Raw genomic sequence first — 26,929 nt, 5'->3', positions numbered from 1 at the left:
ACACAAGCTTGTTGGTTTTTTTGTGGTGTTTTTTTTAACTATAAAGTGAGAGATTTCACTAAAAAAGGTTAAAATTGAAGTGAGTAATCTTCAGTGCATAATGCAATTGTTAATTTTAGCTCCTTGCGTGGGTGCCGTTCTGACTTGAACAGCCGGCTGCAGCCTTCATTAGAGAGAAGCCGGCAGCTTGGGACAGGTGGGGCTGGAGCAGGCCGTGAGCGGGCTCTCGCTGCAAGCTGGTCATTAGTGTTAGAAGCCCAGTCTTCTGTCTTTTGTCCTTCACTCTGCCATGGTTGGTGCAGTTCTTCTCATTGATTTTTCATCTTTTTTCAGGCTGACAATGTGTCAAACTGTGTAAGGGAACCGCATGGACATGGGCATTCCGAACTGTTAATGGGGACATGGGACTCCAGTTGCCTCTGATCTCCTGTGTGGATTTTCCCGGTGAAGGACGACAGAAGCCGCTAGTTAAGTCGCCGAGACCCACAACAGGAATTCTGCACAAAAGGTAAAAAGTCTCGCCTGGCTGTCATCTCATCTGTATTTTTTTTATTGTTACATAAGCGTGCCTGTTTGCATAGAGCAGTTCATCAAATGTAAACAGCACAGACAGGATCTGTATGAGGGTCTCAGCTGGCTTCTCAATTGTAAAATCAAACTCCATGTGCTCATTCCACTTTCCTTTTTAAATCTGGTCACAATCTGTGTTGGGTTTTTTGGTTTTTTTTATTGAAATGCTCTGGGGGAAAAAAGTTAGGGCCACAGAAGTCCCATCTCCTCCTCCTACCCAGTACATTGAGAGACAAGCTGTTTGCCACTGGGAAACAGAACTTTTTATTTTGTTAATTACATACATACCCAATTTCCCGGCAAGAAGAGAAATCTGTCACAATACACTGAAAACAGCTAAAAACCTCCCCATCCTAAAAGCACTGCTCACGAGTCACCCACAGACCCAAACCACCATTCTTTAGGAAAACTTTCCCCTTTCACTCCCACAGTCCTCTGCCAAACGAGCCTGCGTTTTTATAGATACCATTACATACCATCCGGCCGGTCATGGTGGATCTTAGCAAATTTGCAACAGAAATTGCTGCTGTGTTTTAGCTTTTTCTCATATTTCCTATATCCTGCTGGAAACCAAGATACTGAATTAGCAAATGGTAATTAAACACTCCCAAGGAAACATATCAAAACACTGATTTGTCCAATAATAATTACATCTGTAACAACTGGGAACAGAGCAGTCATTGCTTGGGAATGTTTGTGGGGGAAAAACACCAAAAAACTGACTTCCTAGGCTATGATGTCTTTTTCTCTCTTTCCTTCCTTCTTTTTTTCTCACATCTTAAAAAAAAAAAAAAGAAAGAAAGAAAGAAAGCGAGGAGAAAGTAAATGCTAAAGTATTCAGGAGCCTCCTTTGACCGCTGGCAGAAGGGGAAGTGTCAGGGGTCAGGGAGAAAAGTAAATAAACAAACGGGCTTGAACTTTGAAAAGCCACCTCTAGAGGCTGTGCAGTAGCCCACCGTGAGCCCGGGGCGGCGGCTTTCAGTGCCATAGCTTCCTTGGAGCTGCTGCCGGAGCCCCCTTTCCCGGGATCTGTGCAGCACCAGCTGGGGAGGGGGCTCATGCTTCCAGTCAAGTCGCTGTCAGTTTGCAGCCTGAATGTGTTGGCCCTTAAAGGTCTATTGCCCAATTTAGATCCTACATTTATACTGAATTTTACCTCTTCAATTGATTTTTGCCCCTAGAGTGCACTGTGTTCCTTATACCTAGAAAAGTATGTCTATGGTTAAAACTTGCAAATAATTTTTGAGTCATCCTGAAGGCGCTGCAGAACACCAGTACCACCTCCTGACTCAGAAGCGCAGGGTCCTATCTGTGCAAGAGGTGGAGAAATACTCTCTTGTTCCTTTGCTTCTACTTTGTAGTTGGGCACGGGAAGGTTAGACGTGTGCAAGTACGTGTGTCTGTTTATTTGTTTACCCGTTGTAATGGCCAGGTGTGTTCACAGGCGTATGTGTTCGTAGGGGTATGGATGGGGCAACCAAATCTGCCTCTTCTCTTTGCCGTGGGTACTTGGTGTGATTTTGTGGGCAGGGATGCCTGAGCTGCTCATTTGAATCTGCATATAAAAGGAGAAATTAAATATCTGGAAAATAATGGTAAATACTTTACCCGGCTCGGCTCTAACTTTGTTTTCTGACATTGTGACCTTGCAGGGCACCAAACCTTGCTATTTTAATTTGCGTCTGAGAGGATGTCTGAGCCAGGGGACCTGAATCAGGCCATAGTGGAGGAAGGCGGGACCGAGCAGGACAGGACCACTCCTGAGAATGGCATTGTCAAGTCGGAGAGTCTGGATGAAGAGGAGAAGCTGGAACTGCAGGTAAGCCTGGGGGACCCGTGTCTCCCACCATTGTGTGCATTTCCTCTTTTCATTTTTAGACTACTCTGAAGCTTTGTGTTCCTCTTTTTTTAAAAAAGAGTTTGACTAGTAGAATGACCAGGGAATCCATAAAGCTAATCCTCTCCTTTCCCAACTATTAGTCACTTTTTTCCCCCTGACTAAATCATGCTGGACAATGCCCTTTGAAATGGCTTTGCTATTCTGTGGAAAGAGGAAGACTCAGCTCCTGATAAACTAGGAAAAATCAAAGACATGCGCTCTGCCGACCTTCATGGGCAAGCTGAGGTTCGATTCTTATTAGCAAACAAACCCCAGCCCTGGAATTCCCAGCCAGAGACAGAGAGAGAGAGAAAGAGAGAGAAATACAAGGGGCGCACTGGCAGTGATTGAGGGTGATTGACAATACTAAAGAAGTGGCATAGTTAAATGCATCATGAGTTATGAGAAAAGAAGATTTAGTAGAGGAAAAACAACTGTACTTGCAAATAGCTTGTATGGATTTTCTTTGAACGGAACTACAAAAGTGTTAACTTTTTATTTACAGTGAGCAAAGGCAGATAACCACACAATGGCCCAAAGCCTTCAAGGTCGGCTTTTCTTCTCTAATAGCTGCTGAAGGAGAGAGAGCTGCAAGTTCAGTGGCCAAAAGTTTGGGGAACCAGGGGAGGAGAAGTCCTCCGGGCACTTAGAATACCTTTGTGGCTGTTACTGTTGATTTCTCCACTATAGTGACACATATTCTCTCCCCCTACCCCGCCCCCCCCCCCCCCCGATTGTTCATTTACTGTTTGTTCGTTTTATTTTGCTTTATTTCATTTCTAACATACAGAGGCGGCTGGCAGCTCAGAACCAAGAGAGAAGAAAGTCAAAGGTAGGGTTTGGAGATTCTCTGTAGACCTGATATCAGGATATCAGTTGCATCTTTTACATCTGAGTTAAAGGATTTGCCAGCAACTCAGATGGCTGTGTGGAGATACTGTGGCCGATTTTGGCTGTCCTGGTGCTGTCGGCTTTTCATGGGCTCATGTCCTCGTCTACCTGCCTTTGTCGCTCTGGCTCTGGATGCTTTTTCATGAGAGCACTTAGGGCTCCCAAAGCTGCGAATGTGCGCACTCGATCCCATGTTCACGCGTGCAGATTCCACTGTGCTTTACAAAGCAAGCAGCTGCTTGTTTTGTTTTCACTGTCAGTAAAATTTGGGGTGAATGGTGTCGTCTCCCAGTGGGCCCCTGCCTGGAAGTAAATAGGGGCTGGGATGTAGGACACATTCATCATCTTTTTCAACCATCCTCAGTTAAGTTGCTTCCAAACATTATTTTCTGTCGCCTTTTCCTTGTGGCATCTTCATGAAATGGCAGCAACTCATCCCTCGTGCGTTTCCAATGCGGCGGGCACGATCGGTCGCTGGAAGTGTTCCTTAAACCCGTCCATGCCACCCCCTCACTCTGTCCCTGTCGGCGCAGGGCTCTGATGCTTTGAGCCAACACAGACGGCGCTGAGCGCTGGCCTGAAGCTCAGTAGAAAGGCCTGGCTTGGGGTTGTCACGTGCAGGTGGACCTGATTTGACTGCCCCAGAATGTTTTCTGTTTGTTTTTTATTCTCTCCTCCCCTCTTCTTTCCCCTCCCAGTCAGGAGCAGGTAAAGGCAAACTGACTCGCAGTCTTGCCGTCTGTGAAGAATCCGCAGCCAGGCCCGGAGGGGAGAGTCTCCAGGATCAGGTATACCCCCTGTTACTATGGTTACTTGCACGCATGGGACCCACCTCTGTGTGCATGGGCATTAGTTTGGCATTAGACAGTGTTTTGGGGCAGAAGAAACATAATTGAAGAAAGAAATCGTTTTCTGGCTTCAGCCCCTGCTTATGAGATGTTTTAAACTAGTGTCACGGTTTGTCACAGAGTGTTACGTTTGTTTTTTTTCCAGACCCTCTGAAAACTGGAAATGGAAAGGAATTCAAAAGAATTTAGATTAAAACTTAAACAAGTAAGCCCAGTAGTGCTGAATTTCCTCAAAGGCTCTCTCTTGATAAGACTGAACCAAATATAGACCTAAGTGTCCCATCTCCTTCCTCATGGGAGGGTCTTACCTCTCACCTCCCCCAAATGCATTTGCCTATAAGAAACATAACCCCTGGCTACCATCAAACTCTAGACATAGTGAAAAGGGTGCACTGTGCTTTGGAGGAACACTTTTATGGCCTTTAGTGGAGATGTCTCAATACCGGAAAAATTATTCAGAAATGATTCTGAGCTGATGGTGAATTTAAGTTAATATTATTCATATATCGCTGCACATCCTTATAATTATTGTTGCTAACTTATACCAAGACTATTAGGCTCTAAACATTCAAACTCCAACAAAACCCTTTTGTGACAAAAATGGGAAACTTCACATCGTATTTATTTTTCTTTGCCTTGTAGGCATCATATTAGCTTTTATTAAAATGGTCTTGCTGCTGCTATTTCCCTTATTTTATCAGAGGCTGAGAGCAGTCAAGACAAAAGTAAAATGATTTATCTGAGCCCAGGAGAGGGAAAATTGATTTGAGATATCATTATTTTTGTTTGGTCTTGTTTTGCTTTTCTCTTTGTACTTTAATTGAAATACTCTAAATTCTCCTCATGGTTCCAGAGAGCACTGAGAGCACTCACTTTAAAAGGACCAAAAATAAATCCCTTAGAGATTTTGTCCTGAGAGTTTGGGTTTTTCCCCTGGCCGCATTTTCTCAACATGCCACTCCTGTCGTCGGGCATGGACAGGCTGCCTCTCAGTAGCCATCACTCTATTTCACCCACAAGCTTTCTTTTCCTTGGGTTCTGAGAAATGTGTGGCTTTTCTTCAGCATTTTCTTTGTGCTTCTATTTTTAATGGAGATTGAAAAGGGGGATCATGTGACTATCACGGCTTGTATTATTCAATGTCGATCGATGGCTTGCAATGTTCTGCACATGCTACGTGTTAACTCCGCAGAATGACAGACTCTGGGGGGAAGGAAGGCCCCAGTTGTCCCCTACCCCAAGGCAGGGCATTGGAGGACAGCCTTTAGAGACATAATCTGATTTTTTTTATCCCATTTGGCAAGGTACCAGGAGGACATTTTTTAAGAGATCACCTGTATCATAGTGCCCGGCCTGGACCTAAGTCCAAGCTTCTCCATACAATAAGATGTAAACGGTGCTTTGTTCCTGCTGGTTGTAAGCTCAGTGACCAAGACCAGCTTCCTAGGAGAGAGTTAGAGCTTGCGAGCTTCCCTTTGGACTGGCTGAGGGGCGGTGGGAGCAGGGGCTGCTAGACAAGACCCAGACACACATGGAAGCAAGTGGCCGAGCTAGCCCTTTAGACGAGAAAGAAGCAGACCTTTGAGCTTATTGCAATGCCTTCAGTAGCTACCACTGGCACTTACAAAGGGTGGGATCTGAATCCCAGAGAACGCTGGCAGATGTACACAGCGTATGGATTGTATCGCTTCCCCAATGTTTGTATATTCACAGTATTTGGAAAACTGCCTTCATTTTCCTGTGTGGAAAAAACTCTTGCTACCTGTATTACTTGATCTCAGACCCATAGTGGATGGTTCAGTCTGTCCTTAAAGGAGTTTTGCTTTTCTAATGTTTTACTCTTTATCAGTGTATTACTGCAACTTGAATTCATTCTTTTACTGTTGTTGGACATAAACTTTTCCTGTACCAATGTATTTATTAACACTTGTATTTTATTATGGAGCATATCAATAAAAATATTAAAAAATAACAGATTGTTTTTTACCAACTCTATAGCACTTTTGTGAGTTCTTTCAACACCATAATGTATATTTCTGTATAGAACAGATAGGTATTTTTCTGAGTATAGTCTTGTTCCACACATGGCATGAGTTTGTCCATTTTGGGTAAATAATGCCCATTAGCCTCTGCTCTTACATTTATATTGCCAAGCCTCTTTAATTTTTAGATTCAAACTTACGGAGGCTGGATGGTTCAGTTGGTTTTGAAGAAGCAATGAGACCACTTTCATGGCCTGGTACCCTTAGTTTCCCCACCTGATCAACTGTCAAATTGATTCTTTCCCACCCCTGCCCTGTCTTCTGAACTCAAAATGTTCCAGCTGCTTTCTTAGCAAGTAGAAACAAATCATAACCCTAAAATCTGCCTGAAGCTTTGCAGATTGACATTTCTATCCCAAATCAAGTGATAAAAGACCCTATCATCAAATTACACTCTGTTTTACATATTTCATATATGTTCATCTCCAGGATAAATATGTGACTGTCAGAAAATCAGCTAAGATAAATATGTATCATGAGAATGTATTTTAGTTTATCTTCTATTTCACACATCTTTCCAACCATGGGTGACTTTTTATTCCAGCCACGAATTCACAGTGGAGCCCCTCCCACTAAAGAAACTTGGCTTTGGAGGACTTTGATTTTATGCTTGTTAGATTAGACGAGTTAACCAAGAATCATTAAGAATCCCAGATTAGCTGCAATTTGAGAATATACAGCATCAATTTAGTCACATGTAGATGAGCATTAGTTTAGTTTTCAGTGAAAAACACGATTAGTCACTAGGAATATTTTTTTCCCTACATCATAAATTTTAATGTCACTGGTAAAAGAAAGCTTTCCCATCAAATGATCTCTTACATAAGAACACGTGGGCTTAATGTTGGCTAATTTGTCATAGTTTTAATCATAGCATGGGATTTTCATAAAACTGAAAAACCTAATTCGGTTCATTCTTCTTCAAAACAGTGAACATACTATCAACCAAATGGCTGATATACAAATTAATACAAAATGCTTCATTTTCAGTGCTAAATAAATAAATATAAAAGTGGGTTCAGCCCAAGTACTGTAAATGCTCAATCTTCTACCAAGCAACAATCCAAGAGAATCTTACATTTTTGGAAAGGAGTTAACTGATACTAAAATTAAAATAATATTAGGTATTTATATATAATTGATGGAAAATATGATTCTATTTTCTACTCTTTCTAAAAGGCAATGCTTATTGTAACTATATATTGTGATGATTTATTAACGGCATTTGTAAGCAGTGTATGTGTGACAATAATGCACACCTAAGATTCCTGCAATTATATAGCTTGGTTTTTTTAGTAGTAAAACATCATTGTTGATATAGTTGTAAAGTGGCCATTAGGGCCTTTATTTATGTCTGTTCTATCTGTAATTATGATTCGTAACATCTGTCTGTCTGTATTTGTGCCAGTTTCTCCTTACAGGGACTTATAGCAAAGAACTGTAGAGGCCTCTCCTTGTTTGAGACATCGCAGCGGCTGTGATGCAAGCTTACCGAGAAATAATTGTTCTAGGGGTTTAAAAATAAGCCTGTAGAGAAAATAAGAGTTGTGATCTACAGGAAAGTAACTCGCTTAAGCTTAATAATCGTGAGGCAAAGTTTTAGTACTAGATATTTTCCCCTGACCTCCCACTGACTTCTGAACTTTAATTCACCTACAAGGGCAATTATTTCTCTGACAGGTTTAATTTTTTTTACCATTTAAGAGAAAAAAAAAAAATCTGCACCTGGCTTTCATTTGCTTGTACTTGATAAGCTCTATGCAAAATGGAAACCAGACAGAAATTATTAAATCTGGCCCTAAATTATTATATTTTTTCCCCAACAGGAATCAATTCATTTACAGCTTTCCAGTTTTCCCAGCCTGCAAGAGGATGATAAATCTAGGAAAGATGACTCTGAAAGAGAAAAAGAACAGGATAAAAACAAAGATAAATCCTCTGAAAAACCCAAGATCAGAATGTTGTCAAAAGGTGAATGTGAAAATGTTTCCTTAACTTACTCAATTTGGAAAAGTGACGAGCTGCAGAATACATTCTAGGTTTTACTTGTATATTCACCTCCCACCAAACTCTGCATTTAAGTGTGTGTGTGTGTGTGTGTGTGTGTGTGTGTGTGTGTGTGTGTGTAAAATACGTGAACTTGATATTTTTTTTCTGTTCATGGTGTCATTATTTGTGTAGCCAGAAAGGTTATTTTTAGGATCACATTTTTTTGGGATCTTCTGTTTTCAAAGGTAAGTTTGTACGAGCAGTGAATAGAAATCTGCTCTTGTTTCAGTTTATTAGTCCCATTAGTTTGGATTGATGAACAGCAATGATTCCCAGTTTTATACCTTAACTTTCATGTCTATCCTAAAGGACAGGTAGTGGATTAGCAGTTCTTAGCACGTAAGCAATGCCCTCCCCAAAGCGCAGACGTGTGTGTCAGTGTCAGTGAAATGCACACTTAACATTTTGCCTGGCACGGATGAACTTGGTCTGTGCAGCCCATATACTGCCCCATAATATCTCAGTTAAAATATACACACTTCTACTTCAATAAAGTTTTCCACGAAAAAGTCATTCCTTCTAAACCTGCAAACCTACAATGCAGACTTTTCAAATTGTTGCCATATATGGAATTGTACAAAACTACAAGCAAACAAAAGACAAAACTAAGTTGAAGCGAACAGTGCCACGAATAAATAGCTTTGCAGTAGACTATTTTTTTAGTAACTGAGAAAGAGTAGGGCATCCGATCAGCCAAGGAATGACGACTGCTTCTAATATTATGCTCTGTAACCACTTATCTGCTTATAATAATTGTCTTCCCTGCTGAATATCTAAAACCCGAGGTGTATACAAGAGTAAAGAAGTCCAGGTTCCTAAAACAGTTTTAGAAATTAAGCTTTAGCTAGCATCAGAAGATTTAAAAGACTTAGAAATATTTAGTATCCTCCTGTATCTTGTACTGATTAATATTTAGATGGTCTTAGGGCTCGCTTTTATGCCTTCTCTTTTTAAGAGTTAAGAGGATTCCATGGGGTCTCGAACTCAGGGAGCTCTCTGTGGGTCGAGAGCACCTGTCGGGGGGAGGCCGTGCCCTTGCCGATTTAAAGCACAGAAGGAACACGTGATATCTGACTCCACCCCCCACTCACCCCCACCCCCTACCCCCCACCCCCCAGACTGCGCCTGCTTCCCCTCGGGTGATGGTTGGGCCTTTGCACACTCAGGGTCTAGTGGGTGCCCTCCATTCCTGAATCTAACTTTTACTCATGTTATGCCGCCAGATTGGTCATTTGGAAATACGTGTCTCTCATACCCTTAGCTTCACCTAGAATATGCCTGAGCAGGAGGGAGATGGGAAGGGCTGGGAGAGCCTTTTGGACCCCATCCCCCCACCCTCCCCCCCACCCCCACCCCCACCCCCACCCCACCCCTGACAACGCCGCCCTGCTGTCTGTTTCAGATTGCAGCCAAGAATACACGGATTCTACAGGCATAGACTTACATGAGTTTCTGATTAACACATTAAAGAATAATTCCAGGTAAATTCTTAAACAAACCTCTTATTGTTAGAAGGGTCAAGTGGACTATTACAATCAAAGTCATGAATCCAGATACTTCTAAGAGGGGACTTGTGAAGTGCAGGCGCCTTCTCTGATGTCTTCAACTATCTCTCGTATTTTCACTTTTCGGTGAATGGTTTGTATGCTTACTGTTGATAGGGAGTCTTAATTCCTGGGTGAATAAGTTATAGTTTACAAGTTCTGCTCTCCTTGTCACAGAGAGATATTGGATAAGGGGGAAAATAGAAGGAAAAAATCAATATCAGATAAACCAATTATGCTTCAATGCAGTTATAAAACCATCTACTTGGGCTTTGGTATGTTCTAGTTTCCAATTAATTTAAAATATACAATTTATTTATGTGTTTTATGGGCCTAATACCTTGCATATCCTAATTAATATTAAAACTGCACAAGTTTCAATATTACAAAATAGTTAACCAAGGAGATGGGAAATAATCGTGACTAGAATGAAATCCTATATATTGGACTGCGTAGTCCCGAGAAGGGTTAGACACAGGTCTGTAGCCACATACATTAAAACAATATTTTCCATACATCCAAAATGAACTTTTTAGGTCTTTAGCAATGGGAAATACATAAAACCCTTTTCATTTTCACATTTATTTTGCAGGGACAGGATGATACTCTTGAAAATGGAGCAGGAAATTATTGATTTCATTGGTGACAACAAGTATGTTAAATGGCAATGCTGGTTAATTTGTCTGATGTATCTTAATTTGATATTTGGCTTTAATTATTCATTCTGGAAAGAGTTAGGGATGGATAAAACGTTTAATACGCTTGCTGATTTGTTAAATGGAGATTCTATTGGAGCTATATGCTAATGGGAATTGTTGCTTGGACCATGTGTGCTCCTGCTTGTTAAATTCCTGACAAAATAGCTATGAACAGGGGGGCCACTGATTAGCATAGAGTAGCTGTAGCAAGAAGCGACCCTTTTCATTTTTATGATAGTTTTTTAATGGGCTCCAGCTGGCTGCAGTCAGTTATGCCTGGAAATAATTGTGCCGCTCGCTGTCACTGTAAACCGTGTAATGACACATCTCCAGATAGGCATCTGCACTCGTGTATTATGTCATATCATTTGTCCTGTGCCTGGCTCCATCGATAAGGTATCGTGGACCAAAACAGAGTACTTTCCAACAGACTTTATGATCTCTTTGGCCAGAGAAATGTGCAACTATGAAACAAAGATATTTATTGTAGCGTCATCGATAAATCTATAGTAAGTGGACAATTTGTCAAAATGGGGACGTGAAGTGATGCCAGAGATGGAGTGGTCTGGCGGAAAGAGATACGGTTGGGGATTTTGTGTGGGTACCTGTAAAACGTACTTCAGGCCAGAGGCAAAAATGCTGATTCCGCTCTTGTTGGAACTCTTTTGCAGTAATCATTATAAAAAGTTCCCTCAGATGTCATCCTACCAGAGGATGCTCGTCCATCGTGTGGCCGCTTACTTCGGGCTGGATCACAATGTGGATCAGACTGGAAAATCTGTCATCATCAACAAGACCAGCAGCACGAGAATGTAAGCCCCAGCCCTGCATTTATTTAGCACGGTCTTTTTCTCTCGTGGATTCATTTAAAGGAGCACGGTATAAAATTCGAAGCATGTGACATTTAAAATGTGCAGTGTTACTTATCTCTTGTTCTTATCAGCAATAGGGTGGTATTTGTCTGTAGAAGATTATCTGAGGACCAGGAAACTTTATAAAATTCAGGCAATGAAGTGAATTTATTCCCTGATCTTTAACAGAGCTCCTGAAATGTAATTTTTTTTCTTGCATCGGTACTGCCTGTGATTATAAACAAAACTGGGAAACATTTTATGTCAAAACGTAACTCCAGTTAAAAATAACAGACATTTTAAAACAACAACGACATGCGCGGGATAATTGTACTTTTCTTTCATTTTTCTCGCTTGTAGACTTCTATCTTATTGTGGCTTCTAAAATAACGAAAAGCAGCAACCCTGGAGGCAGAAATCCTGCCTCTAAGACCTAGCTCCTTACATACTGGCTGTGTGGCCTGAGCCAAGTCATTTTAAATCGGCCGTCTCAGTTTTTGTCACTTGTAAAAGGAGGGTGTTGGGCTAGATGGTATCTAAGTTCTAGCTAAAAGGGGGATGGTTGTTTTTTGATCCTTAAAAAATTGGTTTGCTTCTATTTTAATATGGTCCCAAGGTCCCACTGAGTCACCAAAAGCGTAAGATGAGTAGTTTTTTGCTTTGGAAACTTGGAGCTGTGTCTCTCGAACCCAGGTCTCCTTTGAGTACAGAGCAAGCCACTTTTATAAGCCAAATACAGATTAAAAGGAAACTCTGTCCTAAGTAAAGCATTCCCTGGAAACGCTGGCGTGCTATAATTCCGGGGTCTTTTCCAGGGTGCTTGGTAAACTGTGTGCCTGGCACGGTTTTTAGGAATGCTGTCACTGAAGTCACCTTTTGGGTCAAGCGAAGCAGCGCGGTTAAAGCCCTTTGCTCCCTGCCCGCCAGGCGCCGGGACAGGCAGGGGTGGGGGTGAGGCTCTTTCTCTGCAAGGCCCAGCCCGTGTCCCGCAGAACTAGGGTGCCGGTCATGGTGAGAAACAAACGGGAGGCCTGGGACTGAGCTCGGCCGTTACCTCAGGGACACTCAGCACTTCACTTCTCTGGGCTTCAAATTACTTACTTATCTGCAGCAGCGACTGAAGTAGCTAATGTTTGAGGGCCCCTGACGCCTCAGAATCACCGGGTCTCGCGGTTGTGTCCTACGTGGCTGGCAAAACACATCTTAGCGCTGACCAGCGTCCCGCGGGATTGTTGGCACAGGCGCCTCCTGTTGGTCTGAGCGGAGTGGGAATGGAAAGGTCACTGTCCTTTAACCCTTTACCTCTTCCCTCGCCATCCATCGGATACTCTGAGCGATTGCTGTCGTTGTTTTTCATGCTCCATTCTGGTTTTTCTGTGACTTGCAGATTCCACGGGGCGGGGAGGGACACACTGATTGCAAAACGGGCGAGTGAGCAACTGCTCCCGTGTCCTTTGTTTTCCCCTGTCTCCCTGTAAGCCCCAACAGAAAGGCCCACGGGCCAAGCAGACTGTCCCATGCTGTTTCAACTAGTACAGGGAGCGCATTTATTTTTTTTTATATGCACTGATTTTGCAATCACACAGCCATGAGTGCCCATGCTCGAGACCTGTTTTCTTATAGAACTTACTGCTTTCTGGTTGACCATGAACCGAGCTTTTGAGTTGACTTTCGCCATATTGTGTTTTTCAACTGTTAGTTCTAGCTCTCTTTCCCCAGTCTATTGCCAAAAGTATATTGGTTTCCCTCTCTGGCACGTTTAAGTGTTTTCTGTGGGAATTCTTTGTTAACCATCAGATTAGGTGTCGACACCAAATGAGCCTCTTGGAAACCTGGGTGGGAGGAATTAGGCTCTGTGCTGTTTTGGTACCACAAATGGTGTTTCTAATGCATGCACTCTCTGTAATGTTCCTTTTTTGATATTCAAGATTGAGGCTAAAAATGTGAACAGCGGTTTTATCAATAATATTTAGATGCTACAGTTAGAAGAGTCTGTTTTCAGATGAGAAGCTTCGCTCTTCTCTTTGCCTGTCTCTCTGATCTACACTTTCTCTTGCTTACTTTCTATGATTCTAGCCCTGAGCAGCTCATTGCTCTTTCACTAGATAATTTTTTCCTTCCCCCTCTTCTTTTCTTCATTCTAGGGAAAGGATTCATGTTCAGGGCATATCATTTGGAGACTAGAAACCATCTACTTGTGCTAGTGTTTTCCAAAGGACCCACATCAGCTAAGGGCAAAACCCCATATGCATGTGAATGTTTTTGCATATGTCAGAGTAACTATTCAACTAGTCCCAGATAATCCTCATGTTAAAAGGTTGTCATCTCTTGAATATTTTTTTCTTTTGTCTTTCACATCCACCCACTGTCATGGCCTTAAATCCCCTACTCTAAAAGTACACAGCAAAGAAGGAAAATGGAAAATCCACTAAAAGAGAGTGGTGACAGATCCCAGACATGGTGAAACAAGAATAGTGGCCCAAAGGCTGAGGTTGGGGGGGGGGAGCTGAGCTGCCCATTAGGTGAATCACAAGAGCCATAAAACCTGCTCTAGGACTAGATAAAGCTTCTCTCTCAGTAAAGCAGTTGAGCCCAGTTAGAAATCTTGAAGCGATGGATATTTATTGCACTCCGAGGTAGGATGGTAGGACCTTCCACCTTCTCAGTGGGCAGACCCAGCAAGGAGTGGACAGAAGTACATCAGAATCAGCGGACATCTGTTCCGCCTAGTGTCCTGAAGAGGCTGAGGTTTCGAATGGGAACCTTTGTTTTTGGACCCGTAGGCATTTCACGCCCTGCGGGTGATTAATTGCATTTATACCAAGACAAACAGAAAAAGCACCATACTTTCCTCTCACATTTGTTATATGTCTTTACCTTTGGCTGGGAATGTGAGTAGCACCATAAATAAACTGAGCAGCATCCTGATATGGATGCCCGCTTGACAGTCTTGGACATCCATGAGTGGCCGGTTGGCGTCCTGTCGTTTCTAAACTTGGGAAATTTACTCTGCACTTCTTTTCAGAAGAGCATTGAAAATCATCAGACTGGAAGTCAAAGATCAGAAACCTAAGAACTGGATTGCTCACAGGAAAGCCAATGAAGTTTCATGTACTGAAAACCCAGTACTTTAATCAATACTCAGGCTCTAAGTAAGACTTATATGATAACATTGGTCCAACTCCATATCATTCCTCTCAAATATTATACTTCCTAATATTATTATTCTCAAATGCTTCAGAGACCATCAGGCTGTAAAGATGAGATAGGTGAATCCTAGAGATATATCGTGAGGAGGGAAAACAAGTTTGTTGTACTCCTTTCCCCACATGAACTTATTTATGAGCCTCTGAGTGTCAGATGTGTAATTTACCACTTAATTTTGGAAATGAAATATGCACATGCCTTCTATAATGTTAGTATTCTCAATATAACTTTTTTAAAAAAGTCTTTCCATGGAGTAATGATACTTTTTAATTTTTTATTTATTTATTTATTTTATCTTATAATGTTTCAGGGTTGGAGAACCTTATTTCTTCCAAGGGCCACTTGGATATTTATAACATCATTCACAGGCCATTCAAAATTATCAACTTAAAAATTAGCTTTGGGAAAAACTCTTAGATGTATTGAATCCCGCCTGCAGTTGCCTTGGCAGGGCCAGACCAAATGATTTTGAGGCCCGTGTATAGCCCATGAGCTGGATGTTCCCCACCCCTGTCTGGGTAAATAAAGCTGAACTATTTTACAGGAGCAAAAACTGAGGTTCACGTCCTGATCTTTCTCACCTACTCAATTCACAGAAAACCAAGACTGGAACCCACTGCTCCTGGCCCTCAGCGGCGACTCTTCTCTAAGATTTAGGAAAATAAGAACTAATCTTAATAGAATCAATACTCTGAAATGATGATAAAAGCAAGAGGAATCCTAAACACTATTCTTTCACAAGTACCCACTGATTTACTTACAACTTCCTAATTTGCATTTAATTACTTTAAAATCTGAGCAGACAACTCAATTCAACATTGTTTACACTAAGATGAATGTTAAAACTATGACACCAACAAAACTCCAGGACCTCACAACCCACAGGATTAGAAATGGTTCCTGCACACTTGGAAGGGAGACGAAACCACGTTCTTAAACCCTGTCGGGCAGAAAGCGCTTCCCAGGTGCTCCGCCCGGGGCTGCCAACCCAAGAAATGCAGAGCACTGCACATGCCCGCCTCCTGTGGGCAGCCCATCTGAAGGGGCGGCATGACTTCGGGCAGTGCTGCGTGCCCAGTGCGTAAATACACTGCGTGTGCTACACACTCCGGACCGTTTAGAGAAAGGTCCGCGCGTGTGCGCGCTGCACGTAGCCGTGCCCGAAACGCGAACACTCAGGGAGGGAGAGGGGCCGCTGGCCTGGCTGCTCCCGCCCGCGCCCGCGCCTGTGCCGAGCGGAGCGAGGCCGAGGGCTTCCTGCGCGGCCTCTAGGTGTCGGCGGCCGGCAGTTCCTGCGGCCCTGGGACCCTGGGGAGAGTTCTAGGGCACGCTTGCGGGAATGAATAGCTGGGCTTCTGGTGTCTTATTAGTCTTCAGATTTCTGTTAGTGGAGAAGCCACTGGCATATCACCATGTCTTTAGGGAAGAGAGAATTGAGGCATAGAATAGACAAAAAGTTGTAGTTTATTGGTCAAAGGTGTTCGGTTTTCACTTCATTGTATACTTAAATGCTAGACTGTGATTATTGATACAGATCTTCAAACAATAAATTGGAATCTACCAAGAGAAGTGGATTCCTACCTAATATGTATTATCCCGCAACCAGACTCCTCCCAAGTTCTCAGCCTTTCTAGATTCAGCAACATTCCCAGGAGAACATAACCTCCAAGTTCCTAATCTCTACCTTGCAACCTCCTGGCCTTCAAACCAGAAATATGGAAAAATAGCATTTCTTTACATGTGCAAAAATTATCTGTTAATTCTATATCAACTAACGTACACTGATCATTCTGGACCTTCTCAGCAAGTAAAAATCTATATTTGCATGTAAGCTTAAATGGAATACTTTTATACACACCGTTATTTTATATATATATAAGCAAAAAGCCTTGAATGCCAAGAAACAACAATTATATTCATCAGTTTTCAAAGAATGTGTTACTTTAAGAAAATGGTTACTAGTTTATTTGGGCTGATGAATCAAACCATTATTTGATTATTATAGATTGGATTTCTCCTGATTAAGGTTCACACTAATGTAACTGTTGGTTCAATACCCCTTGGTGTACCTTTTAGATCTGGGCTACTCAGAAAAAAAGTGGAAAGTGCTAATAGCTTGTAAAGCACCCATTTACTCGGTGCCTGGCATTGAGCTTTACATGCCTTCCCTGTATCTCATTTATTCCTCCCAAGCCTTTTAAAGTAAGTATTATTAATTCCCCTTTTATTTTTACAACAAAACAAACAACCCATCTGTCATGGGGGTGTTGAGAAACTTGCGGGAAGCCGCAGGGTTAGTAAGCTGCAGAGCGGAGAAGACACGATGTGTGATTTGAGGAGCTGCATTCTGTTAGGCTTGCTGATCAGCATTTGTGTGTGAACCGTTTAAACCTTTGCTTAATTATTAAAACTGCTGCTATGTGACACTGCGTATGCTAGCTCACGTCCATTTTATGTAAAGTTGCTGGGTTGTGTGCTAAAATGCACGATGTTTTGTGGGGAGTAGAGCTTTGAGTCATTGGATATATTAATGCTCAATATTTTTATTATTATGTTCCTATAATATTGCAATGAAAGACTAGAGAGCTTAAAGAAAAGAAAGTATCAGTACTAGCCCTCTTCTTTTTAAACGCTTCGTTTGTGGAAATGCTCAGTTCGTGGCAAACTGCAGAAATACGCCTGTTTTGTTTGGCTGAGTAGGTCCAGCTGGTGTGCAGGCCTCTTCTCATTGTTGCTGACACTGGGCTCAGTGCAGTTCAGAAATGGCCAAACTCACAAACAGATAATATAATATCCCCAGGTCTTATTTGCATGTGATTGATTTCTCTTTTTCAAATTACATATTTTCTCCTTTATTCTTTATCCATCTTATCTTTTTCTATATCATTATAATTTAGATTTCCCCTTTAGAGAGGAAGAAAAAGGTTGAGATTGGACACTACCCCTCAGTTATTATCATAATGTTATCATTAGTAAATGCATGTCTCTATGCATATCGATCAACAAACAGCAATAAAGAGGGTGCTTTTTGTGTGTTCATATATTGGATTATATATATTGGAAGGTCTTAATGTGATAAGCCACCACCAGAAGTGGGACCAGTAATTAATCCTGATTATTTTTTAAAGTAGCAGTGCAGCAGAAAGAATTGGTTTGACAAAATAAAAAAGCAAGATGTGCATCTTAGCTGATTATAAAATAATATAGGCCATGAAAGAAAATTTAGAAACTATTCAGAATGTAGAATATTTTAATTGTCCATAATCCAGTGATTAAATACAAACTACTTTTAAATTACTGAATTTGTTTTCTATCTTTTTAAATGAATAGTTTTTGTTAGTTTGTTGTTATAAAATACATGTTTATTATAATACTCAGAAGTATATCAAAGTTTAGCTGTAAAAATTGCCCATTAGCTCACCATCCAGAGACAACTACTATTATCAGTGTTATTATTATTATATGTTATAGTTTCAACAAATCTGACCATAGTACATCTACTTTTTTATAACTTGCTCTTCTATGTTAGTAAATAGTATTGGATATCATTTTATAGAGCTACATATTACATATGGAGATATTTTAAGTTACTTAATCCACCATGGATTTCCACTGTTTTGGTGTCTTGGTCAATAGAACTGTGTATTAATTGATTACCATTGCCCCTGGTTTCATTCTTAGAAATAGAATCACTGTGTCAAGGCAGATTGACACTTTCAAGGCTCTTAATGCCCACAGCCGGTGTACCCGAGCAGTGGTACCAATTTAAGAGGAGATGTCTTACCGACCCTTGTGGTCTTTGAATATTCTGCTTAATTTTGCTGTTGCTCATAAATAGCCTTATGTTAAAGGAGGGCCAAGGTGTTTCCTATGCTAGTTTGCATGTCTCTGTTTACATATATAAGTACACAGTCAAAATAGAGACAAATGAATTATTCAAAGATGTAGAGAATTGAGAGCCTATGTGTGAAAGATGCCAATAAAGGAGCACTGCCTATATTGGATTTATAAAGTATAGTCTCACTTAAAAGAGATTAAATGGTATAAAATGACAAAATAATAGTGGAAATTGTGAAATACTTGAAGAAGAATAGCTAGACTTTTTTTTTTCTAAGAAAAAAATCAGTTGCAAATATTTTAATTGAAAACAATTCAAGTATTAAGGGAACAAGTGCCACTTAGATCCCTCTAATATGTTTGGCTTTAAATATTTTTGATAGATGTCTTACCCCACCAAAATATTTTTTATCCCGTTGTGCACAGCAACCTTTTTTTTGTTAAGATGTTTATACATATTAAAAACCATCTTTCAGTTATTCAGTATGAAATTCAGACTTTGTGCACATCCATATTTAGTAGAACTGGATTCTCATTTGGGGGGGCAGGGAAGGACTTAAGCCATTTGGAAGAAAAGTCATACATTTGATCTCAAGGCACTGGCAGTGAGAGTCAACCGTTGAAAACACTTCTAGATCAAAAAGATTTTTAAAACAATTATAAGAATTGCTCAGCTATTTTAAGCTTGGAGAGGGAACAACTCCGACTCTAATTGGAATTACTGGCCTAGCAGGGTGCACTGGTCCCCACGGCGTCCGCGGCCACCCCGCCTCTGAGTCCCTGCGCTGCGGCGAGGCCCAGGCGGCTCCCGCCCGTGCGCAGGAGCTTCGAGGGGGCCCCGCCACCAATTGTGGCAAAACCTGTTCTACCTGAGAAGAGAAAACCATTTTTTTTTTCATATTTAATATTTACTATTTCTATATTAAATCCCGTTTCTCTGCTTTGTCACGATGATATAGAGAAAGCTAGAAGCAGTGATAGCTCATGGGCTAAAATCCACCAGAAAAAGGAATTCAGGCACCTGTCGCACACGGGGTGAGATAAGTGGTAAACTCTAGTATCGGTAACTTGATAGGGACCGTGACATTTTGCAGCCTTGAGGAGTCTTTTTTAGAGGTACATCCTTATATTGATACACTAAAAATAATTTATTCCAATATTTTTTAAAAATGTTCCTAACATATTACTTTGGTTCCATTCCTTTTATGGCTAAGAAATAATATTGCTATGATGTTAAGCTAGTGATAAAAAGGATTTTTAAAAGGTATAATATAATGGGACACTATCAGTAATTTTTAGTTTAATCACATGCAATACTTCAGCTGTATATGAAATTTTTCATGACTTTTAACTGCAAACTGCTCTCTAGCTTTAGAGTCATGATAATCCTCCATAAAACCAACCTGGAAAAATCTTACTAGGTTTATTTTATTCCTTTTATGTATGCTTGAAATAGTTACCTCATAATCACCGAAAATATTTTTGGGAAATCGTGAAGGGGATTAATAATTTGGACCATTAGGTTCTAATGTTTGAAAAAATGTAAACAGGATCATTGAAAAGCAGTTATGGGGAATGCACTTTGCATAATTTATATCAGAGTAAGAAATATTCTTGCTCTAAATATTATTTACATGATTGATTAGAGCAAGCTCCTTTGACTACCCTTTGCTTATGCGATGGAGTATTTTAGCTAAATATGCCCTGCTATGGAAAACAAATAAACCAGCATTATAAAGAAATGCAAATGAAATTCAAAATAGTGTTAGAATAGCTCTCTCATGGTTCTGACACTTTAAACTGAGAAATTCCAAAACTAGAAAAGCTGAGATTCTTATTGCCACCTCTCTTCCTAAAATACCCTCAAATTTTAAAAACTTTAATAACACGATTATTTTAGGTCCACCTAAAGTGAATCATGGATTTGATTTTTAAAGATCTTCCTAATGTTATAAATTTGAACTTACACTCCTACTAACCAGACTCTCTTCTGTTTCATTTTATAATTTCAAAATGTATGACTGCTCATCTTACTCAGTGGCCCTTTGATCATTCCTTTAATTACATTGGTTTATATACAACTGTACTAAATTTTTATTCATTCATGCATTGATTCATTTATTTATTTAACCAAATGCCTCCCATATGCCGGGCCCGGGTCTAGGCACTAAGGATTGAGCATGTAAAAAAGGTTTGGCCCTGGCCGGGTAGCTCAGCTGGTGAGAGGGACGACCTGATTTGCCAAGGTTCTGGGTTCAATTCTGGGCCAAGGCACATCCAGGAATTTAAGTGGAACAGTAGTAAGTCAATGTACTTTCTCCCTCCTTCATCTCTCTTTAAAATCAATAAGGAAAATTTAGAAAAACAACACACAAATAAAACCGGGAGGCATTTTCCTATGAGGGAGTTAAAAACGAAGAGCCTTACCAAAACGGAACTTCCATTCCAGCTGTGGTTAGTGTGCTGAAGTCTCACTCCATATGCTTTCCTTCTTAAAAAAGAATTCTTGTGACTTCTCATACCATTTTACTTCTAAAAAAAAACCCCCAAAAAACAGTTACAGACTGTTAGCAACAAATACAAGAAACATATATCTGTAAATGTAGCAGGGAGTAAATCCTTTTATTTGCTAGAGTTTATCAGACTACAGAGCTTGGGGATTTTAGGAGAGACTTAATTAGCAATCAGCATTTGTATTTAAGTTAAAATCCTAGTTGCACTCGCTACATAAAAAACAACAACGATGTAACATCTAAGTATTGGTTAAAAATGTTGGGATGCTTAAAAAATTCCAGGAGAATTGTTACGGTTTACAGTGATCTTTGGCTGTTCATGCTAATATCGGAAGACCTTATGGTCTGAGTAATTGAAGTGGACTGTGACTTTGCTACACCAAAATACGTTTAATTTCTAAAGGCCACTGTGAGTGGCCTTTTTGCCATAAAGTACAACTTTCCTTGGCTCCCTTAGTGTTCTGGTTTTAAAATGTCGTATTTGCCCTGCCAGATTGTTTGTTATATTATACTACATTTTAATGGTATTGGAAAGCGTTTATATTGATCTTTAAGATGATGCGATGCAAGGTTTTTGTTTTTATGGTGAGGTTTGAGGGCCCCTGGCCCACTGTGTGCTACATAACCAGAGACACAAAATCACGGCTCTACAAGGAGGTGAACAGACTGATGCCCATAGCTCAGTGGACGAATCTATAAACTTGGGGCCAGATGGTTTATCTGTAAAAGAGGCAGAATATATTTGCTCCTCTTACGTCAAAGTTTTATCATAAGGATTGGAAAAGATGATGATATCATTTTGCAAATATGATACAAAGTTCTAGAAACTATAACTGGTATCATTCCAGTTTTCTGTTAGTGTCTTTCACCGCTGTATAATCTATGTATATGTGTTTAAGGAAAGGATGAGTCCTGCCAATAACTGAATTATACACTTAAATTAATCCATTGTTTTCCAAGTGCTGTTTACTTATTTTGGATCCATAAGGAAACGATGGCATTCCCTTCATCACTGGGCACTCATATTAAACAGGAGATACATCAGAGTGGCTTCCCAGTGACTAAACGCATAATGAACCCAGTAGGGACAGAAAACCCACTAAGCTTCGGAAGTAATCCATCAGAAATGACAGGGACACTTTAATGAGAGTCATAAATAACAACTGTTTCCCAGCCCACGACAAATATTTTAGCGCTTCCTCTGGGGATGAACCCAAGCCCAAGTCAGGCCCTGAGCTGTGCAAAGTGCAGCGCCGAGTGTAGGAAATCAGCAAGGAAGCGGAGCCCTTTCCTGTAATAATACAAAGTGATTAAGGGGCCCTAAAAAAGTCGATCGACTGGTCAATAGTGTGTAAGTGCTGCGAGCACTTTCCCCTTGCTAATCAGTCATTAAGTTGTTTAAACTAAATATTTCCAGTTTCTCCAATTACTGAACTGATTTACAAGACTTGGTCAAGGATGTCAGGGCCTCCTGGAGCCAGATCCCAGAGCAGCTGTCATTGGGAAAAGACGGCAATAATCTATAAATGGTCCTCTCACTGTGGATTAAGAAGGTTCTGAAAAGGGAGGGCATGCCGGGAGGCGCTCTCTCCAGTGTCTGGATGCTGGTGAATGACTGTGTCACTCCCGAGTGACATGGGCGGGACCGTGATGAAATTCAGGAGTAGCGTTGGTCCAGGTTGCTATGGAAACGCCTATCCGCTCTACAGTGCAGGCCTTTCGGGCGTCTTACACTTCAGGCTGCGGCAAGCGAGACTCCGAATTCGAACCAGCCAGAGGTGTCCCAACACCGCCTGTCAAGTGACATGTTCAGTGACATATTGTTACCTGCCTGCATATTACCAGTGATTCTAGTATCAATACCACGTGTAAACTTTTTTTTTAAAAAAAAAGTTGAATGCCACTGCGGGGGAAAGAAAAAAAAAAAAAAAACAGCACTAAGAAATAACTTTAAACGGGAGGAAAAACTTTTTTATTGATATGTTTTACTTTGCTGGCAGACCAGAGCAAAGGTTTTGTGAACATTTAAAAGATGAAAAAGGTGAAGAATCCCAGAAGCGGTTTATCTTGAAGCGAGATAACTCTAGTATTGATAAAGAAGACAATCAGGTTGGTTCTCAAGTTTGAGAGTGGCTGACGTTGTTTTGGAAGGTGGGCTGATGATGTTCTTGTCCTTCCCCTGTTGCTCCTGCCTGCCCCTCCCTGCTGTCCCCTGCCTCTGACACCTCCGTGCGCCCTCCCGCCTCCTCGCCCCCCCCGCCCCCCCTCGGCGCTCGGTGGGAGCCAGAAGCCTCGTCCGCGCTTAGCCATGGCTCTGTGTTGCGCTGCATGGGTGGTGCTTGGCGCAGTCCCTGCTGCATGCGATGGGGGTTGGGGCGCCACCGGCTCCGAGCTGTTGGGAAAAGCTTCGTCAGTCGCATTTCCAGATGTCTGTGTAACTCTGGCAGTCGTTCCACTCCCTACAGCTTTGCCCTTCAGTTGTGCACAAATTGAGCTGGATTATCAAAACGGACCGATGATCACCCGGTGTAGCTGTAAAGAACAAACCTTGTTATGGTGAGGACAGGTGGATTTTGCAACTATCCTACAATAAGGCTTCACAGAAAAGAACCGAGTTCATGTCTTAGTCTCCCAGCCCTTCTCCTTCCCATGTTTTATTGTCCGTGTAAATTGTCTGCTTGTTTTTGCATGAACTGTACAGCACAACTCTCTCTTTACATGTATTCCGCTTGCGATACAGACAGTGCGTTGTTGTAGAGTAGCCTCGATAAGGGTAGAGGTGCTTTATTAAATCTCTTCTCCAGATGGGGGGGTGGGATCCGGGGCCATTAGGAAGGAAGAAAAGGGAGTGGCAAAGAAAACAAGTTTTACGTGAGACTGAGAACAGTGGAAAGTCATATAAATGCCATTGTACTTTGTAGGCCTGACAATCAAAATAGGCTTTTTGAAAATGACTTTGCTTTAAAATTCTTAAGGGCAAGACAACAAGCGTCTCACTCAAGTTATTATTTTAATTACTCTCAGTGAGTCATCGTAAGGCAGGATGTGCATCTCCAAGCACTTAAAAAAAACACACCCCAAAACCAAACCCCGTTTATTATTTGTATCTCATTTCCTCCCACCACCACCTCCGAGCTCCACCGCGGCTCGCGTGGGCTCCGAAACACGTGCCTGCGTCCTGTGCTCAGCGGGTGCTTGCTGGATGGATGGATGGCGTGGTTAGAGCAGAGGGCCCGCGGGGGACGGCAGGGAGGAGACCGAGGGCAGGCGAGGTGCCGGGCGTGACTCAGGCGAGGGAGGGCAGCCCTCATGCTGGGTTCTTTGAATTGTTACCTTAGATGTCTTGATATTGACCCTGATCAACAAACACATTTCAAATGGATTTCCTGCTTTCTATACCAGATGCAATTCCCTGGAGCAGTCATTGAGTGAATTCAAAAAATTAGGGTACAGAGAGAGAGGGTGCGTCCATCTTCCTCTCCACCCATTATTTCTTGACTCCCTTGCTGGGTTTCTCCAGTCCCCAAGTTTTCAAAGCCACCATGATGTGGCCATCACTTCCTCTTTTAACCAACATTCTGCCTCCTCCTGAGTAGTCACGATCCCACAGGTGAGCGAAGGAGACAGAGTCCATCACTGGTGAACTGTCACATAGCCGAACTGGCTGAACACCTGAGGCACATCTGGGCACCTCGGTTCCAGAAACACCTGTGCTACTTGCATCCAGCAAAGAGGCCACCAGGAGCAGCAGACATGTCCTGGCATTGCTTGTCATGCACACACAGCACACATGTCCCCAGCCCCCCACACACACACGCCTTCCTCAGGGACCAGAGGGACTGAGACTTTTCATGCTCCATTTGTTGAAGTGAACATTTATTATCCCCAGCCCACAGTTGCTTAACCACAGACTTCTAACAGCTCAACTTGGATAACCCTCCTGATTTCTTTTTTCTGTTCAGCAGAACAGAATGCATCCATTTAGAGATGACAGACGAAGTAAATCAATGGAGGAGAGAGAAGAGGAGTATCAGAGAGTGAGGGACAGGATATTTGCACACGATGTGAGTAGTTGTTTTCATTGCCTCTTTAGTGCCGCCCTTCCACAAGCAGTGAGGCAGCCCGATGCCCCAGGCAGCCAGCTGGCAGGGACGGAGGGAGCCGGAGCCAGGGGCCAAGCCGACCTGCGGCCAACGCGAGGTGTTTCTGGAAGAGGCCCCGCTTCGGGGAAGTGGTGGAAGAGTAGCCAGGGACTCGCAGTGTCCTGCGACGTGGCCTGTGCGGGAGCCGGGGTCTGATTCGGTGGGTTCGGTGGACCTGAGCACAGAGCCAGGTTGCCCGGTTTGAAGAGATGCCGCCAGGCCCACGCTGGCCGGGGACCCCCCGCCCCACGCCTTTTCCCTGCGGACACTGCAGCGGATCGCAGAAAGGAGGGGCGCCTGCTGATCACGCACGCACGCCCGCACACGGAGTCCTCACTTTCTTAGCCGTTTGGGCCTTTTGCTGTATCACAGTGAAATAACAACACTCATTTTCCCCCTCGATTGCAGATCAAATTAGTTTTGTAGTTTTCAAGGAAATAATGATAAAACAACTTCTTTTGTTCAAATTTCCACAAATAAGGTGGTGGGGATTTTTTTTTTTTACCCACTCTGGTCAAAATAAAATGCAATTAAGTTATATAAAGTTACTAGGTAATAAAAAGCTGGATTTTTTCAAATGCAAACAAATGAAAAGGGCAAGCGGTGGCCGTGGCTGCTGCACTCCGGGGGCCCCCCCGGCAGCCTCCTGGGATGCTGGGCTCTTCCCTCCGCAGGGCTAGAGGCGGACCCGCTGAGTCGGGTGCGGCCCCTCGCCTCCCCCTGCCACGTGGTCCTGGAGGCCGCTGCAAAGGCAGCCAGTGACCCAGGCCTCGGGCCCGCGTGGAGGACCCGTCGGGCTTCGCGCACGCCAGCTGCCCGGTCCCCGGCGGGTGCGGTGCGGTGCTCCGCATCTCCCCCACCGGCGTCTCTTCCAGACCCTCCCTGCCTTTCCTGGATATATTAAAGTCAAGTTTTGATGATGGAATAATCTGGCTCAGAACTCTGGAACTAGGAGAGTGGGACAGGGAGATGTAGCCATAGCTGGCTCATGTTGGGGTCCAATTCTAGAAGATTCTGTACATGTATGGAGTACTTAGATTTTGATCATGGCCAGGGTTATCGATGGTACAGCCCGACGCGTGGAAGGCCTTCAGCTGTGTCTGCTGGGTACCAGAATTCAGTAACGAGAGGCCCTGTGCCAGTCGTGGTGGCATAGATGCCTCCCGTGGACCGGGGGTGGCATGTTCTGGTCTGGTGACCGTCATGGAGGGAAACTGCGGGAGGTCTCAGGGTTTACTATGCGGGCCTCCCCGTGGGCTGCTGAGTCTGTCAGACATGGCAACTAGCCACCCCCAGGGCGAGTGATCCGAGGGAGAGAGAGAGAGGGAGGGAGAGGGAGAGAGAGAGGAGGGGGAGACGCCTGAGATGGAAGGCGGCCTTTCGTCACCTAATCCTGGAAGCGAACCCTTCCCTTCTGTTGTGTTCTGTGGGACACACGCCCCAGCCCGGCCCAGCGTAGAGGCACACGACACAAGGTAGTGAGTACCGGGGGGCGGTCACTGGGGGTCACCCTGTGAAAACAGGATTTTACTGGGTCCTCTGTTAACAGAAACTCAAGGACATAACAGCAATAGGAACTTTCTTGAATACATATAGTAACAAATATTTCTATCACTTACCCAAGGACAAGACACTTTAGGGAACCTTCATCAATGCAATTCCAGGTGCCCAAAGAATCATCCCTGCTGCCCAGATTGCTGAGGTCCACAAGATAGTAATTAAACTATGAAGTCAATTATAAAACAAATGCAAAGAATCCAGCATAAGGAAACCAACTTATAGACGTCAAATCTTTTTCTTAGCTGGTCTTTAATGTGGTGTTTTCATCATTTAAAAACAGGTAATAGAACCAGTTTTC

The 26,929-nt window shown here is 42.5% G+C and overlaps 1 protein-coding gene across 1 annotated transcript in view; it reads left to right on the top strand.

Annotated features, from left to right (window-relative positions):
- The first annotated feature begins 239 nt into the window (after positions 1–239).
- Positions 240–26,929, top strand: part of ARPP21 (cAMP regulated phosphoprotein 21) — a 92,152-nt gene continuing 65,462 nt past the window's right edge. The window contains exons 1-10 of the mRNA XM_087824877.1: positions 240–508; positions 2,223–2,389; positions 3,240–3,281; positions 4,039–4,128; positions 8,057–8,201; positions 9,682–9,760; positions 10,416–10,475; positions 11,193–11,333; positions 22,930–23,038; positions 24,892–24,993. Of these exons, the coding sequence (XP_087681003.1) occupies positions 2,261–2,389; positions 3,240–3,281; positions 4,039–4,128; positions 8,057–8,201; positions 9,682–9,760; positions 10,416–10,475; positions 11,193–11,333; positions 22,930–23,038; positions 24,892–24,993 (897 nt within the window). The 5' untranslated portion in view covers positions 240–508; positions 2,223–2,260. The remainder of the gene's footprint in view (positions 509–2,222; positions 2,390–3,239; positions 3,282–4,038; positions 4,129–8,056; positions 8,202–9,681; positions 9,761–10,415; positions 10,476–11,192; positions 11,334–22,929; positions 23,039–24,891; positions 24,994–26,929) is intronic.

This window comes from Miniopterus natalensis, chromosome 15 (genome assembly GCF_054644295.1).
Source record: "Miniopterus natalensis isolate mMinNat1 chromosome 15, mMinNat1.hap1, whole genome shotgun sequence".
NCBI classification, from domain to species: Eukaryota; Metazoa; Chordata; class Mammalia; order Chiroptera; family Miniopteridae; genus Miniopterus; species Miniopterus natalensis.
The sequence above is the reverse complement of the archived record's forward strand: the minus strand, read 5'-3'. Positions and strand labels throughout refer to the sequence as shown.